At 41.3% G+C, this 17,563-nt stretch overlaps 1 protein-coding gene and 1 long non-coding RNA gene across 2 annotated transcripts; one reads left to right on the plus strand and one right to left on the minus strand.

Annotated features, from left to right (window-relative positions):
* Positions 1–1,911: 1,911 nt before the first annotated feature.
* LOC123726779 (uncharacterized) lies at positions 1,912–4,068 on the minus strand. Its single transcript, XR_006758921.1, has 2 exons — positions 3,705–4,068; positions 1,912–2,110 (listed from the first exon to the last, which is right to left on the minus strand). It is a non-coding gene; the product is annotated as an uncharacterized lncRNA (long non-coding RNA).
* LOC106570260 (stathmin) lies at positions 2,525–10,440 on the plus strand. The gene is made up of 5 exons (XM_014142376.2): positions 2,525–2,665; positions 4,614–4,660; positions 5,261–5,433; positions 8,624–8,815; positions 9,424–10,440. The coding sequence occupies exons 2-5, from the start codon at positions 4,642–4,644 to the stop codon at positions 9,493–9,495; spliced, it is 456 nt and encodes a 151-aa protein (XP_013997851.1). The 5' UTR covers positions 2,525–2,665; positions 4,614–4,641; the 3' UTR covers positions 9,496–10,440.
* Positions 10,441–17,563: the final 7,123 nt, after the last annotated feature.

Here is a 17,563-nt window from a genome sequence, read left to right on the forward strand (position 1 = left end):
TGGTGATTCTCTGATCCACCTCTACGCAGACGACACCCTTCTGTATACCTCTGGCCCTTCTTTGGACACTGTGTTAACTAACCTCCAGGCGAGCTGCAATGCCACACAATTCTCCTTCCGTGGCCTCCAACTGCTCTTATATGCAAGTAAAACTAAATGCATGCTCTTCAACTGATCGCTGCTCGCACCTGCCGACCCGTCCAGCATCACTACTCTGGACGGTTCTGACCTAGAATATGTGGACAACTACAAATACCTAGGTGTCTGGTTAAACTGTAAACTCTCCTTCCAGACCCACAGTAAGCATCTCTAATCCAAAATTAAATCTAAAATCGGCTTCCTATTTTTGCAACAAAGCATCCTTCACTCATGCTGCCAAACATACCCTCGTAAAACTGACTATCCTAACGATCCTCGACTACAAAATAGCCTCCAACACTATACTCAACAACTTGGATGCAGTCTATCACGGTGCCATCCGTTTTGTCACCAAAGCCCCATATACTACCCACCACTGTGACCTGTACGCTCTCGTTGGCTGGCCTCTCGCTTCATACTCATCACCAAACCCTCTGGCTCAAGGTCATCTACAAGTCTTTGCTAGGTAATGCCCCGCCTTATCTCAGTTCACTGGTCACCATAGCAGCACCCACTCGCAGCACACGCTCCAGCAGGTATATTTCACTGATCACCCCCAAAGCCAATTCTTCCTTTGGCCATCTTTTCTTCCAGTTCTCTGCTGCCAATGACTGGAACGAACTGCAAAAATCGCTGAAGCTGGAGACTCTTATCTTCCTCACTAACTTCAAGCACCAGCTGTCAGTGCAGCTCACTGATCATTGCACCTGTATGTAGCCCATCTGTAAATAGCCCATCCAACTACCTCATCCCCATACTGTATTTATTTTGCTCCTTTGCACCCCAGTATCTCTACTTGCACATGTAACAGTTTAGCTTCCGTCCCTCTCCTTGCCCCTACCTGGGCTCGAACGAGGGACCCTCTGCACACATCACCAACAGCCACCCAAGAAGCATCGTTACCCATCGCTCCACAAAAGCCGCAGCCCTTGCAGAGCAAGGGGAACAACTACTTCAAGGTCTCAGAGCGAGTGACGTCACCGATTGAAACGCTATTAGTGCGCACCCCGCTAACTTGCTAGCCATTTCACATCGGTTATGCACATTCATCTTCTGCACATCTATCACTCCAGTGTTTAATTGCTATATCGTAATTACCTCTCCACTATAGCCTATTTTATTGCCTTATCTCCCTTATCTTACCTCATTTGCACACACTGTATATATACTTTTTTTCTGCTGTATTATTGACTGTATGTTTGTTTATTCCATGTGTAACTCTGTGTTGTTGTATGTGTCGAACTGCTTTGCTTTATCTTGGCCAGGTCGCAGTTGCAAATGAGAACTTGTTCTCAACTAGCCTACCTGGTTAAATAAAGGTGAAATAAAAAATAAATAAAAGAATAACATGATGCAGCCACCACAATGCTTGAAAATTTGGATAGTGGTACTCATGAATGTGATGTATTGATACACCATCCAAAAGTTTAATTAATAACTTCACCATGCTCAAAGGGATGTTCAATATCTGCTTTTCTTTCTTTCTTTTACCCATCTACAGTACCAATACGTGCCCTTTTTGTGAGTCATTGGAAAACCTCCCTGGTCTTTGTGGTTGAATCTGTGTTAGAAATGCACTGCATGACTAAAGGACCTTACAGATAATTTCATGTCTGGGGTACAGAGATGAGGTAGTCATTCAAAAATCATGTTAAACGCTATTATTGCAGAGAGAATGAGTCCATGCAACTTATGTGATTTGTTAATCAAATTTGCACTCCTGAACTTATTTAGCCTTGCCATAACAAAGCGATTGAATACTTATTGACTCAAGACATTTCAGCTTTTTATTTTTAATTAATTTGTTAAAAACAAACAGACAGAAGCTGTCTTCTTTCAGGATTGGGGTGGAGTCCTCTCAAGTCCTCTGACATCAGACAAATGGTTGATAAATGATGTATGACTGCAGCTTTCCGGCTCTGGAGGAAGTATGGGTCATGCCATTCCATGGATCCTTTGCAGTCATATATCTCTGTGTGATTAAAACAAAGTAGGACACAATGACAGTCAAAATAGTGCAGACAACGTGATGAAAACGTTCATAAATCGTATAGCTACCCTACAGTCCTCGAGAGCGCACAGTCGAGAACGTGCATCTGGTTAGTTGGAGCTAAACAATGAAGACTTATGTAATGGTGCACACCCTGAATCATCATACACTTCATTCAAGGCCTGACTGACTGATGTAGGTCAAAGTCACACTTGACATTTCTTCCCCAAAATACCCATATTTTTTATCAATTAAATTGAAACAATCAATGTATATGTTCATTCAAAGTTCATTATTCATTACCAAAGTAATTGACATTTTAGGAAGATACTCGTCTGTCTGTGTTAACGTCTAGAAAACACTAAAACTACAACTACCAGGAGTGCGGAGAGAGTAATAAACAGCCAATAGAATTGTAGAATTGGGTTTGACGACACACATTTGGGGCTTTTTATGCGCGAACTGGCCATGCTCGAGCATAGAATTCGCGGTTAAAGTCTGGCTGCCAAGGAACATTTTGTTTCACTGTTTATTAAGGTGGGTGTAATATACCTAACGTTATCCGTACCAAAAATATGACTTAAAGATTGTAATTGTAGGTAATCTTGCCTGATTTATGAAAGTGCTGGTTTTACCGTAAACATTTTTTTTTGTCAAGTGGTGATAGAATGTGTTACCTCGGCTTCAATCTTGTCGGTTCTTTTTTATTTATTTTTTATTATATATTTAACGTTAACTAGTAACCAACCTACAGTAACTAGTCAACGTTAAAGGTTGTTGCTCAGACACTGGTAACTGCATGTCTTTCATTGATGCTTTGGTGGAAAAATGTATGCAATTTTAAAAACAACATGGATCTAATGGTGGGTGACTTGTTGTTCCAAAGTAACGTTAACCGTATTTGCTCTGTTCAGCTTCAGACGGTGACTAACGTTAGTTGTCGTTGACCAATGAGTGTTTGTCTTGACACTTTACTTGCTGGTTAGGGGATGCACACTTAATAGTGTGACGCAAATTATTTTATTGATTACACGACGTAACTAGTAAAGTCATTAATTTAATAAAATAATATATACGTCACTTTGAATTTTTAAATGAGCAAATTTTTCTTTGGCAGCCATCAACTGATGCGCCTCCATTACTTTTTAAACATTTTGTTTGCAGGGTGCTCTGCAAAATAAACTCTACCATCCGTATTTGAAGCTTCCAGTCGCCACTAACAATTATCAGCTTTATTGACGTTTACATTATTTCTCGGTGACTGTTCTGGCCTTATCTTTTATTTATTTTTACTTAACGTTGTGCACTTGATGTGGTGAGGGGCGGCAGCATGCGAATAGCTAAACGGGCGGAACTGCCTTGAACACGCGCTCCTCTTTGTTTGCAACTGGTCTCATTGACGTTCATTGCAATCAAACAAAAGAGCCTTTGTTGTGCCATTAACTGATATTTTGGAAGCTATACGAGTTTTGTGACCCTGAAACTTTACCTAGTGTTTGTCAACCTCAAGACAACAATAAGAGCTTTTTGATTGCTGCAGGTGTCCCTCCCAATTTAACGTGATCTGTTTACACACCTCAGCATCATTGTCTGTCGTCCTTTAGTAACACCATTTCAGTCAAATTCCTGTACATGCAAATGTATGCGACGATTAAAGGCGATTCGGATTCTTCTTGCAGTTGGGCGGTTCAAGTAGTACGTGCTCTCGAATTTGTGGCGGTTGGAACTTTTTTTCTTCTCCCCCTGTGGCTTCTAGTTAGTTCGCTATGTACACACGGGTGCAGCTTGTGTTGAATGTCTCCTGCTGAATCTGCTTGAATATGCATAGATTAGGTTTGTTGGCTTCGTCTGTAGGTTATTGCTGCCAAATATCTCTGCAGCTTCCCAATCGCATTTTCAATACCCTGCAATTTTGGAAAGCTCTAGCCTTTTTGTTCTAACCATCTAGTTCAAATGATCCATGCATACAGAATGGCACTGAGACGCTGTAGATGGGCATTGAAAGGGCCCCTCGCCCATCTGCAGTAGTATATTATTGATTGCATGTGGATATCACTTGCTAATGTAGTTTAATGTGCCATGTAGTTATTTAGCTGTGAATGAATACCAGACAACTTTTTAAAATAGGCTACATTAATAGGGTGTTGCTTGGTCGATATGTGTTGAACATGACCGAAGGATGTCGCCACTGAGTGGACCTTGTTTTGCTTTTCCCTGCTGTTTAGTCAGTCTTCCACCTAAACACACAGTAAATTGTTTCTATCCCACTAGAGGGTGCTAGTGCTGTTAGTGATTCAGGCACCTTGTAACGATGAGATGGAGGTTTCATCCAGTCCTTGGGAGTGGGTGTGTCTGGTTCTTCACGTTCAAGGACGTACTAATGCATTAGCAAGTGTTGGTTAAGGCTGGGTTACTGTAAAGGCACTGACAACTGCTAGTGTTAAAAGGGCTTTAAGTAAATGTGACTCTGAGAACTTTCTTCCAGGTACATTGACTTGCTGTCCACTGCTGAAATGGCCGCCTCCTGCGGAGGTAAGTTGTGATTTTGAAAGCCGTAAAATTGTTTCTCACCCCTCTCCATCTGAAAGAAATGACCAAGTGGAAGCCAGTCTAATGATGCGCTTCCACCGTATTGTTTTGACTAGTCACGTCTATTCTCAGCAGTCCAGGTGACTGGAGATGCAGTGTTTTTTTTTGGACATGGGGGAACCCTAGTTAAATGTCCACACAGTGGCCTTCTCTCTACCCCTCCCTTCTCCCTGTAATGTTCACTTTCCTGTCCTCTTCCCTCTTTTGGAAAGATTTGTTTTACGAAACAAGTGCCCCATTCCCTTAACTCTGTCAGCCTCCATGTATCCCTCACCTGGAGTTCATGTGTATACTGCTTTCTAGTCATGGCTCATTATATAACTACTGCTGATGTACAGTTTCTAGTCATATGCTGGCTATACACTTTTTTTAAAATGTATATATTTTCTGGACTCTGGCACTGCTGCTAATGATTTCTTAATTTTTGGATTATGTGCACATTTTTAGTTATTGCGCTGTTGAAACGCAAGCAATTCCTTGCATCTGTGTGGCCCACCAATGAACTTTGCTTTAATAACAAATGCATAATTTGTCCGCTCATAGATATTCAGGTTAAGGAGATTGACAAACGTGCATCTGGCCAGGCGTTTGAGGTGATCCTGGGCGCTCCAGCTCCAGATGCCAAGGGAGAGTTCCCTCTGTCTCCCCCCAAGAAGAAGGACCTGTCCCTGGAGGAGATCCAGAGGAAACTGGAGGCTGCAGAGGAGAGGAGGAAGGTAGGTCATGCTCCAGTTAAAGATGCTAGGCTGAAGTGTTGCTTATGGGTGTGCTCTTGAGCCAAAAGGGGTCCTCTAAAGGTAAAACTATTGTTCAGAAAAAAGGTCACCTACCCTCACCCATGAATAAGGGTGTATATTGTTATCTAAAAACAAAATGTGGGGGGGGGGGTCCAATATCCAATGATAGGCGTGGCGCGAAATACAAATTCCTCAAATCCGAAAACGTCCATTATTCAAACATATGACTATTTTACAGCATTTTAAAGACAAGACTCTCGTTAATCTAACCACACTGTCCGATTTCAAAAAGGCTTTACAACGAAAGCAAAACATTAGATTATGTCAGCAGAGTACCCAGCCAGAAATAATCAGACACCCATTTTTCAAGCTAGCATATAATGTCACATAAACCCAAACCACAGCTAAATGCAGCACTAACCTTTGATGATCTTCATCAGATGACAATCCTAGGACATATGTTATAAAATACATGCATGTTTTGTTCATATTTATATCAAAAACCAGCTTTTTACATTAGCATGTGACGTTCAGACCTAGCATTCCCACCGAACACTTCCGGTGAATTTACTAAATTACTCAGAAACGTTCACAAAAAAACATAATTATTTTAAGAATTATAGATACAGAACTCCTTTATGCAATTGCGGTGTCCCTTTTTATTTTTTTTTAAATAAATGTATTTTCGGTGAAAGCACATCTTGCAATATCCTGAGTAGATAGCTAGCCCGTGATGGCGAGCTATTTTGACACCCACCAAGTTTGGTACTCAGATTTACTATAAGAAATTGGATTACCTTTGCTCTTCTTCGTCAGAATGCACTCCCAGGACTGCTACTTCAATAACAAATGTTGGTTTGGTTCCAAATAATCCATAGTTATATCCAAATAGTGGTGTTTTGTTGTGCGTTCAAGACACTATCCGAAGGGTGACGTGCGTTTCGTGACAAAAAAAATCGAAATATTCCATTACCGTACTTCGAAGCATGTCAAACGCTGTTTAAAAATCATTTCTCGTAAAAAAGCGATAATATTCCGACCGGGAAACCCTGTTTTCGTTCAAAGACTAAAAATCTAAAATGGACTCTTCTCGTGCGCGCCAGTCTCATTGTTCTCTGATCGACCACTTACCAAATGCGCTACTGTTTTTCAGCCATGGCCTGAAGTCATCATTCAACGTTCTGGCGCCTTCTGAGAGCCTATGGGAGCTTTAGAAAATGTCACCTTACAGCAGAGATCCCCTGTTTTGGATAGAGATGATCAAGAAGGCCAAGAAATGGTCAGAGGGTGCTTCCTGTTTGGAATCTTCTCAGGTTTTGGCCTGCCAAATGAGTTCTGTTATACTCAGACACCATTCAAACAGTTTTAGAAACTTTGGAGTGTTTTCTATCCAAGGCTAATAATTATATGCATATTCTAGTTTCTGGGCAGGAGTAATAATCAGATTAAATCGGGTATGTTTTTATCCGGCAGTGAAAATACTGCCGCCTATCCATAACAAGTTAACTAGAACAATTTGGGGAATGTATTCACTAGGTGTGGGAATAGCAAGGGACCTGACAATAGGATATTATGGCACTAAGGTGGAAAATTTACACCTGTCAAATGCGGGTATATTTTGGCTTTGCCGGTTAACAATGTTATTTCACCAGCTATGTTCGGTGGTCACACACAGAATTTGGGAAGTTTTTCAATCCAAAGACCAAATGTAGAAGTTGGCTTCACCTGAGGCTACTGAAGTGTGACTTTGTCTGTGTTTCTTGGCTAGTTGCATCGTTTTGGTCATGCGTGTTTTTCAATATTAGTTTGCTGCAACTCGCACAGAGACAAAGATTACCACGGTAATGGCCTGTCCCTTAAAGGAGCAGCTGAACACTTTCTCTCCTAATGATGCAAATATTTGGGGGTACAATGTGCTTGAGCATGGAACACAAAATATTTCAACCAATAACTTTTAGTAATTTCATTTAAAATGAACACATTTCTATGCTCCTAAATGTATTTGTGCTCCTATAAAAAAAATTCAGCTTTCGAATCCTGAACTAATAATACAGCTAATTTATCACTCAGCATTTTGTGCCACTCTGATTCTTGATGTTCAGTTGTAGAACTGTTTTACTAAATAAAATAAATCATTTAGATACTATTGTAACATGTATTGGCTAAAAGACTTGTCACAAATTGAATTGAGCAGTAGACTACCTTAACTAGGAAGGTCAGTTAAGAACAAATGCTTATTTTACAATGACGGCCTAACCCAGACGACGCTGGGCCGATTGTACACTGCCTATGGGACTCCTGATCACGGCTGGTTGTGATGGTGCCCAGTATCAAATCAGGGTATGGAAGTGACGTCTCTAGTGGTCAACAGATTATGATTTTTAACACCGATACCGATTTTATTGGCGGACCAAAAAAGGTTACTATATGTATTGTGTTTCTCATGAGTCAATACTGGTTGTTTCAATATTCCAGACATTGCTCACCATATGTCTGCTGCAGATGGACTTGACGGCCACAAAACAAGTTTTGATCAGTCATGGAAATCAAGTGCTGGGAACATATTGTCTCCCTAGTAAAAAAAAAAAGGTCAACAAGCTAATGAACAAAAAATACTGTAGTTTTGGTACCACCAACTAGTGTACAAATAGTTTTATCAATATAATATATCGCTAAATTATATCCTGTTTGGATCCCAATAAATATTACTATATCCCGAAAGGTAAATACTTTTATTTTTTTATCGCTAGTGTGTGGATACGCGGTAACCTTTTGCCATGATGCATTACATGCCTCTATGCCTGCGATTAACTAGATTCAGCTGAGGGTTGTTTTGACTGGCTAGTCGGGGCCCGGAACATAATTACAACATTTGTAGACTGCAAATTGACTGACAAGCCCAAACTGATATTTGACTAAACCTAATCCTTGCTTATATTTGTATAGGATTACGTCTGAGTGGTAATGCTTTGGAATGAATTTCCCAAATTAAAATCACTTGGTGCTGGTTTTGAGTCATGTCCAGCCTCAACTTTATTTACTCTGAACTTGGGGGCTGTATTTGGCCTGGGTTCCGACTTTTGGGGAGCCCTGCTCGACAATATTGTAGTATTCAATTGTTTTGTTTGGTGTCTGAATCAAACTCCTCTCCCCTTGCGCCATCCTCCAGTCCCATGAAGCAGAGGTTCTGAAGCACCTAGCTGAGAAGAGGGAGCATGAGAAGGAGGTGCAAAGGAAAGCCATGGAGGAGAACAACAACTTCAGCAAGATAGCTGAGGAGAAGCTTAACCAGAAGATGGAAGCCAACAAAGAGAACAAGGAGGCCCTTCAGGCAGCCATGAGCGAGAAGTTCAAGGAGAAGGTATGTTGGCCTCTTTATCTTTTACATACAAACCAGTCTTGCAGTGACAGTCTGACCCTGCTACCAGTCGTTGTCAATGGAGGACACAAGGAGACATCTGCTAGTGCTTGTTTTGACTGCGTCAAATCATTGTAAAGAAGCTAGCTACAGTAACCAGCTAAGTTGGCTGGCTAGCTAAAGTAGCAAGGCTAATTGAGGCTATTTTGCTGCACTCCCCATACTGTCTAAAACACCATTCATATGAAACAGCCTACCTGTTGTAGAAATGTCACACAATTTACATTTTACACAGCCTTCCCCCAAAAAATGAACTCTCCTAAGTCATTGAATACTAACGTCTGTCTGGATATTCTAACTGTGCCCTATCCCTAAAGGATACACCCACTGGGGGGGGGGGGGACTTGATCACTTATCTCTGCAAGTGAGTTGGGAGACTTCAGAAGTTTTCAACATTTTGATTTCACATCAACAGTTGACACCAATGTCACTAGTCAACCAATGGAAAATATGAATGTACATTGTCACTGACACAAGTCACGCTTTGTACGGTTTGTTTAAATGTTATTTTGAAGGATATGTCACTGTTTTGAACTTCTATTTCTTCTCAGGACAAGAAACTGGAAGAGGTGCGGGCCAAGAAGGAGACCAAAGAAGGCGGTGCCGAGACATCAGAAAACTGAACATCTGTCTATTGGGGATTGTATACTAGAGGTTTTTTTTACATATCCAAAGATTGATTTATATTTAGTTAATGGCCAGTATTTTTGTCTTCACTGCCACCCACCTTTTGAAGAAAATAATAAAGTTCTCCCTGTTTGTGAATTTAACTTCGCTCCTGCTATAAGTGTACTTGCAGTAGTTTCACATGTGGTTATTTTTGTCCCCTTGTTACTTCTACTCCATGGCTGTCTGCAAGTTACTAGCTGTCAATTCCTCTCAAAATGAACTGGAGAGGATCTAAACTCATTTCTTTAGACCTCCTCAATGAAGCTTTGAGAGAAGTTGAGGAAGCAAGGTTTGACCACTGGTGACCATTTCATACACAGCCCATTTCTTTGGCTGTTTAGCTTTTGTCATTGCATCTTCTGACAATGAAAAATAGCAGTATATGTACTTATCCTTTAAGGAAGCATGTCTCTATGCATAGGTCCTCGACATGATCTCTTCCATAGTGCTGCTTTGGAATCTTGTATGTGTTACACCTGGCTAATAATAGTTACTGATCAATGATTGTTGATCTGGGTTAACATGTTGCTTGATTTCACCTTCACAGCAGGTGTTGTATCGCACCTTTTACTATTCAGAGAACTGCTAGTCTTGCTCTTAAAGGTCTGTGGCATCCTGATCCTATTCCCTAATGCACTACCCAAAAGTAGTGCACTGAATAGGGTGCCATTCAACTCACCCCTAAATCTGATCTTTGTGCCACTGCAGGTTTTTTTGCTTATGTAAAGTGGGGTTTCGTCTCTGTTGTAGATCCATGAATTAACTTTTTTTCCCCCCAGATTTGTGTATCTAGGATGTTACTGGGTCTACACATGGAATGCACTTTGGCATCTCAATAGATAATGTTACTAGTTGACTTAAGCGTTGTACTAAAAACAATAAATAATACCATTGTCAAACCCCCTTCCATGTGTGCTTTATTGATACCTGTGCTGCTTCAGATTTCTGCTGTTTGAAGCCCATCCTTTGATACGTAAGTAGAACAGGTTATTGCATTCTGTGGATCTAGTTGCCCTGGACTCCACACTGCCCTGTTTAGATTCAAGGGTAAGATGTATTTTTAACTAGGCAAGATGGGTAAGAACACTTATTTACAATGACTGCCAAACCCAGATGACGCTTGGCCAATTTTGCGCTGCACTATGGGACTCCCAATCACGGCCAGATGTGACTCAGCCTGGATTTGATCCAGGGACTGTAGTGAAGCCTCTATCACTGAGATGTAGTGCCTTAGACCTTTTCCACTCGAGCCATTTTAGCAGCCTGTATTTTCATATCACCAAAGGTCAAGGAAGGATGTTGGGTTTTAATCTTTGAAAATGTAAATACACAGGGACCAACAATGAGCCTAGCTTTATGCTTCTCTTGACTCTTGTGATGTCTTGTCAATTAATGTGGTTTTCTACTCCAGGTGCCATCTAGTGGGGTTTGGGAGGGGAAAAGCGCTGGACAGTACTCATACTTAATTTTTTTTTTTTTTAGTCGTTCAGACTGAAGGGAAAATAAACTGGAAGGATTTCTTTTCTCCAAGATAATGAGCAGTGGTGTAAATGTTTTGGTGTAGCTGTACTTGATATTTTGACAACTTACTCCACTACATTCGTAAGTAATGTACTTTTTACTCCATTTTCCCTGACACCAAAAAGTACTTGTTACATTTTGAATACTTAGGACAGAAATGGTCCAATTCACGCACTTATCAAGAGAACATCCCTGTTCATCCCTACACTAGTGTTGTCATGTTTTCTGCATGGAATGCAAACAAAGAAACCATAAATATCAGTTTGAGCAATGTGGCTTCTCCCCCTGGTGGGAGTTGATAGGTTCACAGCTAGGGATGGAATGATACACACAAAAGATGTGGACACCCCTTCAAATGAGTGGATTTAGCTATTTACCGCCACATCCGTTGCTGACAGGCATATAAAATTGAGTACACAGGCATGCAATCGCCGTAATCAACTATGTGCTGTTATGGTGAAGTGGAAACGTCAAGGCTCAGCCGCGAAGTGGTAGGCCACACAAGCTCATAGAACTGGAGGGCTGAAGCACGTAGCGGGTAATAATTGTCTCCTCGGTTGCAACACTCAGAGTTCCAAACTGCCTCTGGAAGCAACGTCAGCACAACTTTTCGTTGGGAGCTTCTTGAAGTGGGTTTCCATGGCCGAGCAGCCGCACACAAGCCTAAGATCACTATGCGCAATGCCAAGCATCTGCTGTAGTGGTGTAAAGCTCGCCACCATTGGACTCTGGAGCAGTGGAAACGTGTTCTCTGGAGTGATGAATCACGCTTCCCAGTCTGGCAGTTCGACGGATGAATCTGGGTTTGGCGGATGCCAAGAGAACGCTTCCTGCTCCAATGCATAGTGCCAATTGTAAAGTTTGGTTCCAGTGAAGGGAAATCTTAACGCTACAGTATATGACATTCTATACGATCCTGTGCTTCCAACTTTGTGGCAACAGTTTGGGGAAGGCCCTTTCCTGTTTCAGCATTACAATGCCCCCGTGCACAAAGCGAGGTCCATACAGAAATGGTTTGTCGATCGGTGTGGAAGAACTTGACTGACCTCAACCACATTGAACACCTTTGGGATGAATTGGAATGCTGACTGCGAGCCAGGCCTAATCGCCCAACATCAGTGCCCGACCTCACCAATGCTCTTATGGCTGAATGAAAGCAAGTCCCCGCAGCAATGTTCCAACATGTAGTGGAAAGCCTTCCCAGAAGAGTGGAGACTGTTGTAGCAGGAAAGAGGAGACCGACTCCATATTAATGCCCATGATTTTCGAAAAAGATGTTCAACGAGCAGGTGGCCACATACATCTCAAGGGGTCCAGAAGAAAAAGTACTTATTTTCTGTCATAACTAGGAACACATAATCTAATATTGCGTGTCGCTAGCTGTCAATCATCCACTCTCAGGTTGACTCCAAACAACGGTAAGTCATTCTGGAAGATTTTGGAGAGCAGTAGGCCCATCCATATCTGTCCGCTGACAGACAATCTACATATTTCTTCTGCAAGGGACCTAGGATGGTAGACAGATATGCAGCGTTTTAGCATGCATCTCAAGCCACACAGAAGTAATGTCCGGAGGCCATCATGAAGAGTGCAGACTGCAAAATACAAACAGCATATAGGAATATTGAACATGGAAGTAGCATAGTAAGACCACTAGGTGGCAATGTTTCACTTAATTCAAGAAACAGCACTATCTAGTCTCATATCTACCCATCTTTTCAGCATATCTAAAATATTCACCTTCTCCTTTCATCATATTAATCTCAAATTTTCCCTTTGAGACATCCATCTCTCACCTTATCAACAAACAACCATTTTGTCAAAGGCTATATTAACAAGTCCGGAAGATAGAAGAAAAATGTATCCACCATTTATGAGCACTTTCATTTGAGGAAATGGAAAATATAATTAATCCCTGGATGGCTGCCAAGATTCTAGCTAAAATCTAATATCAATAATATGACTTGATGAGGCCTTATGTGAAGGTCTTTCTATAGAAATTGATCAAACCCATGGTTTTTCCTTTCGACCCCATGGTAAACTGTAAGATTCTAGGTAATATTAATGTAATGTCTATGTGAACATGATGGCCCTATGTGTCAGTGTTTACAAGAAGTTAGTTAAACTATGGTGTCATGTTCCGTTTGACCCCTGCAGTCGTTAATTGAAGCGAAGGTCACTTGGTCCAGAGGTTAGTTGGCCGTATGCAGCAGGTGTACACCCAGGTGGATAGTTCATGTATTTCCAGCTATACAGTAACGTCACTCAGATCATGTAGAAAACGCTGCAATATTGATGCTCTCCATAGGGTAGAAGCCGATGATGAGGCTGATGAGACAGTGGATTGCGCAGTCAGATGGAACAGAGTAAATAGGCATTTTAACATCATAGATTTTGCCAGTGGTAACTTCTGGAATAGACACTGGCTGGAATGCGGTTTTAACCAATCATCATTCAGGATTAGACCCACCCGTTGTATAATTAAGCAATAAGGCCCGGCCACGGCTAAGGGCTGTTCTTAGGACACTGCTAGGACACAGCTCTTAGCTGTGGTATATTGGCCATACAGTATATCACAAACCCCCGAGGTGCCTTATTGCTATTATAACCTGGTTACCAACGTAATTAGAGCAGTAAAAATAAATGTTTTGTCATACCCATGGTATACGGTCTGATATACCACAGCTTTCAGCCAATCAGCATTCAGGGCTCGAACCACCCAAATTATAAAGTCAGATAACACGCTCTGGGTGGAGGAAAAATAAGGTATAAACAAAAAAGGGTTGAGAGAGGTATGTGGATACAATATAGCTAGAATACCATGAAGTAGAATTGGAGGTGCTGTTTGGTAAGGTACTCACAGTATTTACAGTGCCTCCAGAAAGTATTCACACCCCTTGACTTTTTCCACATTTTGTTCTTACAAAGTGGGATACAATTGAATTAATTGTCATTTTTTGTCAACAATCTACACAAAAATACTCTAACGTTAAAGTGGAAGGAACATTCTAACATTTGTAAAACATTCATGAAAAATAAAACACTATCTTGACTAGATAAGTATTCAACCCCTGAGTCAATACATGGTAGAATGAACATTGGCAGCTATTACAGCTGTGATTATTTCTGTGTAAGTCTCTAAGCGCTTTCCACATCTGGATTGTGCAACATTTGCCCCTATTATTTTCACATTTCTTCAAGCTGTCAAATTGATTGTTGATCATTGCTAGACAACCATTTTCAGGTCTTGCTATAGATTTTCAAGCAGACTTAATAAGGATCCACCCCTTTTTTTCAATTTTTGCCTAAATAACATACCCAAATCTAACTGCCTGTAGCTCAGGCCCTGAAGCAAGGATATGCACATTCTTGGTACCAATTGAAATGAAACACTTTGATGTTTGTGTAAATGTGAACGGAATGTAGGAGAATATAACACAATAGATCTGGTAAAAGATAATACAAAGAAAAGACTAACTGTTAATTTGTATTTTTTTTTGTACCATCATCTTTGAAATGCAAGAGAAAGGCCATAATGTAATCTTCCAGTTCAGGTGCAATTTAGATTTTGGCCACTAGATGGCAGCAGTGTATGTGCAAAGTTTTAGACTGATCCAATGAACCATTGCATTTCTGTTCAAAATGCTGTATCAAGACTGCCCAAATGTGCCTAATTTGTTTATTAATAACTTTACGTGTTCAAAATTGTGCACTCTCCTCAAACAATAGCATGGTATTCTTTCACTGTAATAACTACTGTAAATTGGACAGTGCAGTTAGATTAACAAGAATTTAAGCTTTCTGCCAATATCAGATAGGTCTACAGTGAGGGGAAAAAAGTATTTGATCCCCTGCTGATTTTGTACGTTTGCCCACTGACAAAGAGATGATCAGTCTATAATTTTAATGGTAGGTTTATTTGAACAGTGAGAGACAAAAACATCCAGAAAAATGCATGTCAAAAATGTTATAAATTGATTTGCATTTTAATGAGGGAAATAGGTATTTGACCCCCTCTGCAAAACATGACTTAGTACTTGGTGGCAAAACCCTTGTTGGCAATCACAGAGGTCAGACGTTTCTTGTAGTTGGCCACCAGGTTTGCACACATCTCAGGAGGGATTTTGTCCCACTCCTCTTTGCAGATCTTCTCCAAGTCATTAAGGTTTCGAGGCTGACGTTTGGCAACTCGAACCTTCAGCTCCCTCCACAGATATTCTATGGGAGTAAGGTCTGGAGACTGGCTAGGCCACTCCAGGACCTTAATGTGCTTCTTCTTGAGCAACTCCTTTGTTGCCTTGGCCATGTGTTTTGGGTCATTGTCATGCTGGAATACCCATCCACGACCCATTTTCAATGCCCTGGCTGAGGGAAGGAGGTTTTCACCCAAGATTTGACGGTACATGGCTCCGTCCATCGTCCCTTTGATGCGGTGAAGTTGTCCTGTTCCCTTAGCAGAAAAACACCCCCAAAGCATAATGTTTCCACCTCCATGTTTGACGGTGGGGATGATGTTCTTGGGGTCATAGGCAGCATTTCTCCTCCAAACACGGCGAGTTGAGTTGATGCCAAAGAGCTCCATTTTGGTCTCATCTGACCACAACACTTTCACCCAGTTGTCCTCTGAATCATTCAGATGTTCATTGGCAAACTTCAGACGGGCATGTATATGTGCTTTCTTGAGCAGGGGGACCTTGCGGGCGCTGCAGGATTTCAGTCCTTCACGGCGTAGTATGTTACCAATTGTTTTCTTGGTGACTATGGTCCCAGCTGCCTTGAGATCATTGACAAGATCCCCTGTGTAGTTCTGGGCTGATTCCTCACCATTCTCATGATCATTGCTACTCCACGAGGTGAGATCTTGCATGGAGCCCCAGGCCGAGGGAGATTGACAGTTCTTTTGTGTTTCTTCAATTTGCGAATAATCGCACCAACTGTTGTCACCTTCTCACCAAGCTGCTTGGCGATGGTCTTGTAGCCCATTCCAGCCTTGTGTAGGTCTACGATCTTGTCCCTGACATCCGTGGAGAGCTCTTTGGTCTTGGCCATGGTGGAGAGTTTGGAATCTGATTGATTGATTGCTTCTGTGGACAGGTGTCTTTTATACGGGTAACAAGCTGATATTAGGAGCACTCCCTTTAAGAGTGTGCTCCTAATCTCAGCTCGTTACCTGTATAAAAGACACCTGGGAGCCAGAAATCTTTCTGATTGAGAGGGGGTCAAATACTTATTTCCCTCATTAAAATGCAAATCAATTTATAACATTTTTGACATGCGTTTTTCAGGACTTTTTTGTTGTTATTCTGTCTCTCACTGTTCAAATAAACCTACCATTAAAATTATAGACTGATCATTTCTTTGTCAGTGGGCAAACGTACAAAATCAGCAGGGTATCAAATACTTTTTTCTCTCACTGTATATCTTTGGAAAATGTCTTGTTATTTACAACCTCATGCTAATCGCATTAGCCTATGTTAGCTCAACCGTCCCGTGGAAGAGACACCGATCCCAAAGAAGTTTTCACAATTAAAAGCATTCCCATATCTGTGACGGCAGATCCTGGGAGATGAGAAGCAAGTACAGGGAGTGAATATTTAATAAATAACAGAAATGAAACAAAATACGGACGGCGTCTGGACAAGGGAATCATAACGACATTAATGCTGACACGGGGATCAACCTGAGGATTAGACATATATAGAGGAGGCAATCAATAAAGTGATAGAGTCCAGGTGAGTCCAATGAAGCGCTGATGTGTGTAATGATGGTGACAGGTGTGCGTAATGATGGGCCGCCTGGCGACCCTCGAGCGCCAGAGAGGGGGAGTGGGAGCAAGCGTGACAATAACATGATGCAGCCACCACTATCCTTGAATATTTGGAGAGTGGTACTCAGTAATGTTTTGTATTGGATTTGCCCCAAACATAACTTTTTGTCCTCAACACAGTGTTAATTGCTTTCCACATTTTTTTCAGTATTACTTTAGTGACTTGTTGCAAACAGGCAGGGGCGAAAATCTGATATCAACTTTGGAGGGGACAATTACATTAAATTTTCTCAAGAGCAATTCCTGAGGGGGACAACAAAAGTAGTGCTGTAACACATAGCCTACATTGTAATATGGTAAATGTATATTGAGGAACCAAAGAAATAAGGTGTTTGCCGTACTCCTAACTACCGGTACCCAAAACTACACAACTAATCACAACAGCAATACCATTGCCTTTAACAAATCTTAGTTCAGTCACCAGTTTAAGTTGAGAGTGGGGGTATCCATGGCATTTTCCAATTATGTTCCTATTTTACAAGTAAAAAAAAATGGAGAACCTTTCATTATGTTGCCAAACAAAGACTCAACAAACTTACCTGAGACTCCCTGTCTCTGCCAGTCTGTCCCTGCATATCTGTCCCCAACTCTGCTGTCTGTGTGCCATCTGTTGCCTGCTCTGCCTAATGACATCATTGTGAAACATTTCCATTAGAATTTCATTTCTTTCTTAT

Source organism: Salmo salar, chromosome ssa14 (genome assembly GCF_905237065.1).
Source record: "Salmo salar chromosome ssa14, Ssal_v3.1, whole genome shotgun sequence".
In the NCBI taxonomy this organism is placed as follows: domain Eukaryota; kingdom Metazoa; phylum Chordata; class Actinopteri; order Salmoniformes; family Salmonidae; genus Salmo; species Salmo salar.

Bases quoted from the DNA above. Each gene is read 5' to 3' on its own strand.
- LOC106570260 (XM_014142376.2), top strand. The intron at 5,434-8,623 runs GTAGGTCATGCT...GCCATCCTCCAG, and splicing joins CTGCAGAGGAGAGGAGGAAG to TCCCATGAAGCAGAGGTTCT. The intron at 8,816-9,423 runs GTATGTTGGCCT...ATTTCTTCTCAG, and splicing joins GCGAGAAGTTCAAGGAGAAG to GACAAGAAACTGGAAGAGGT.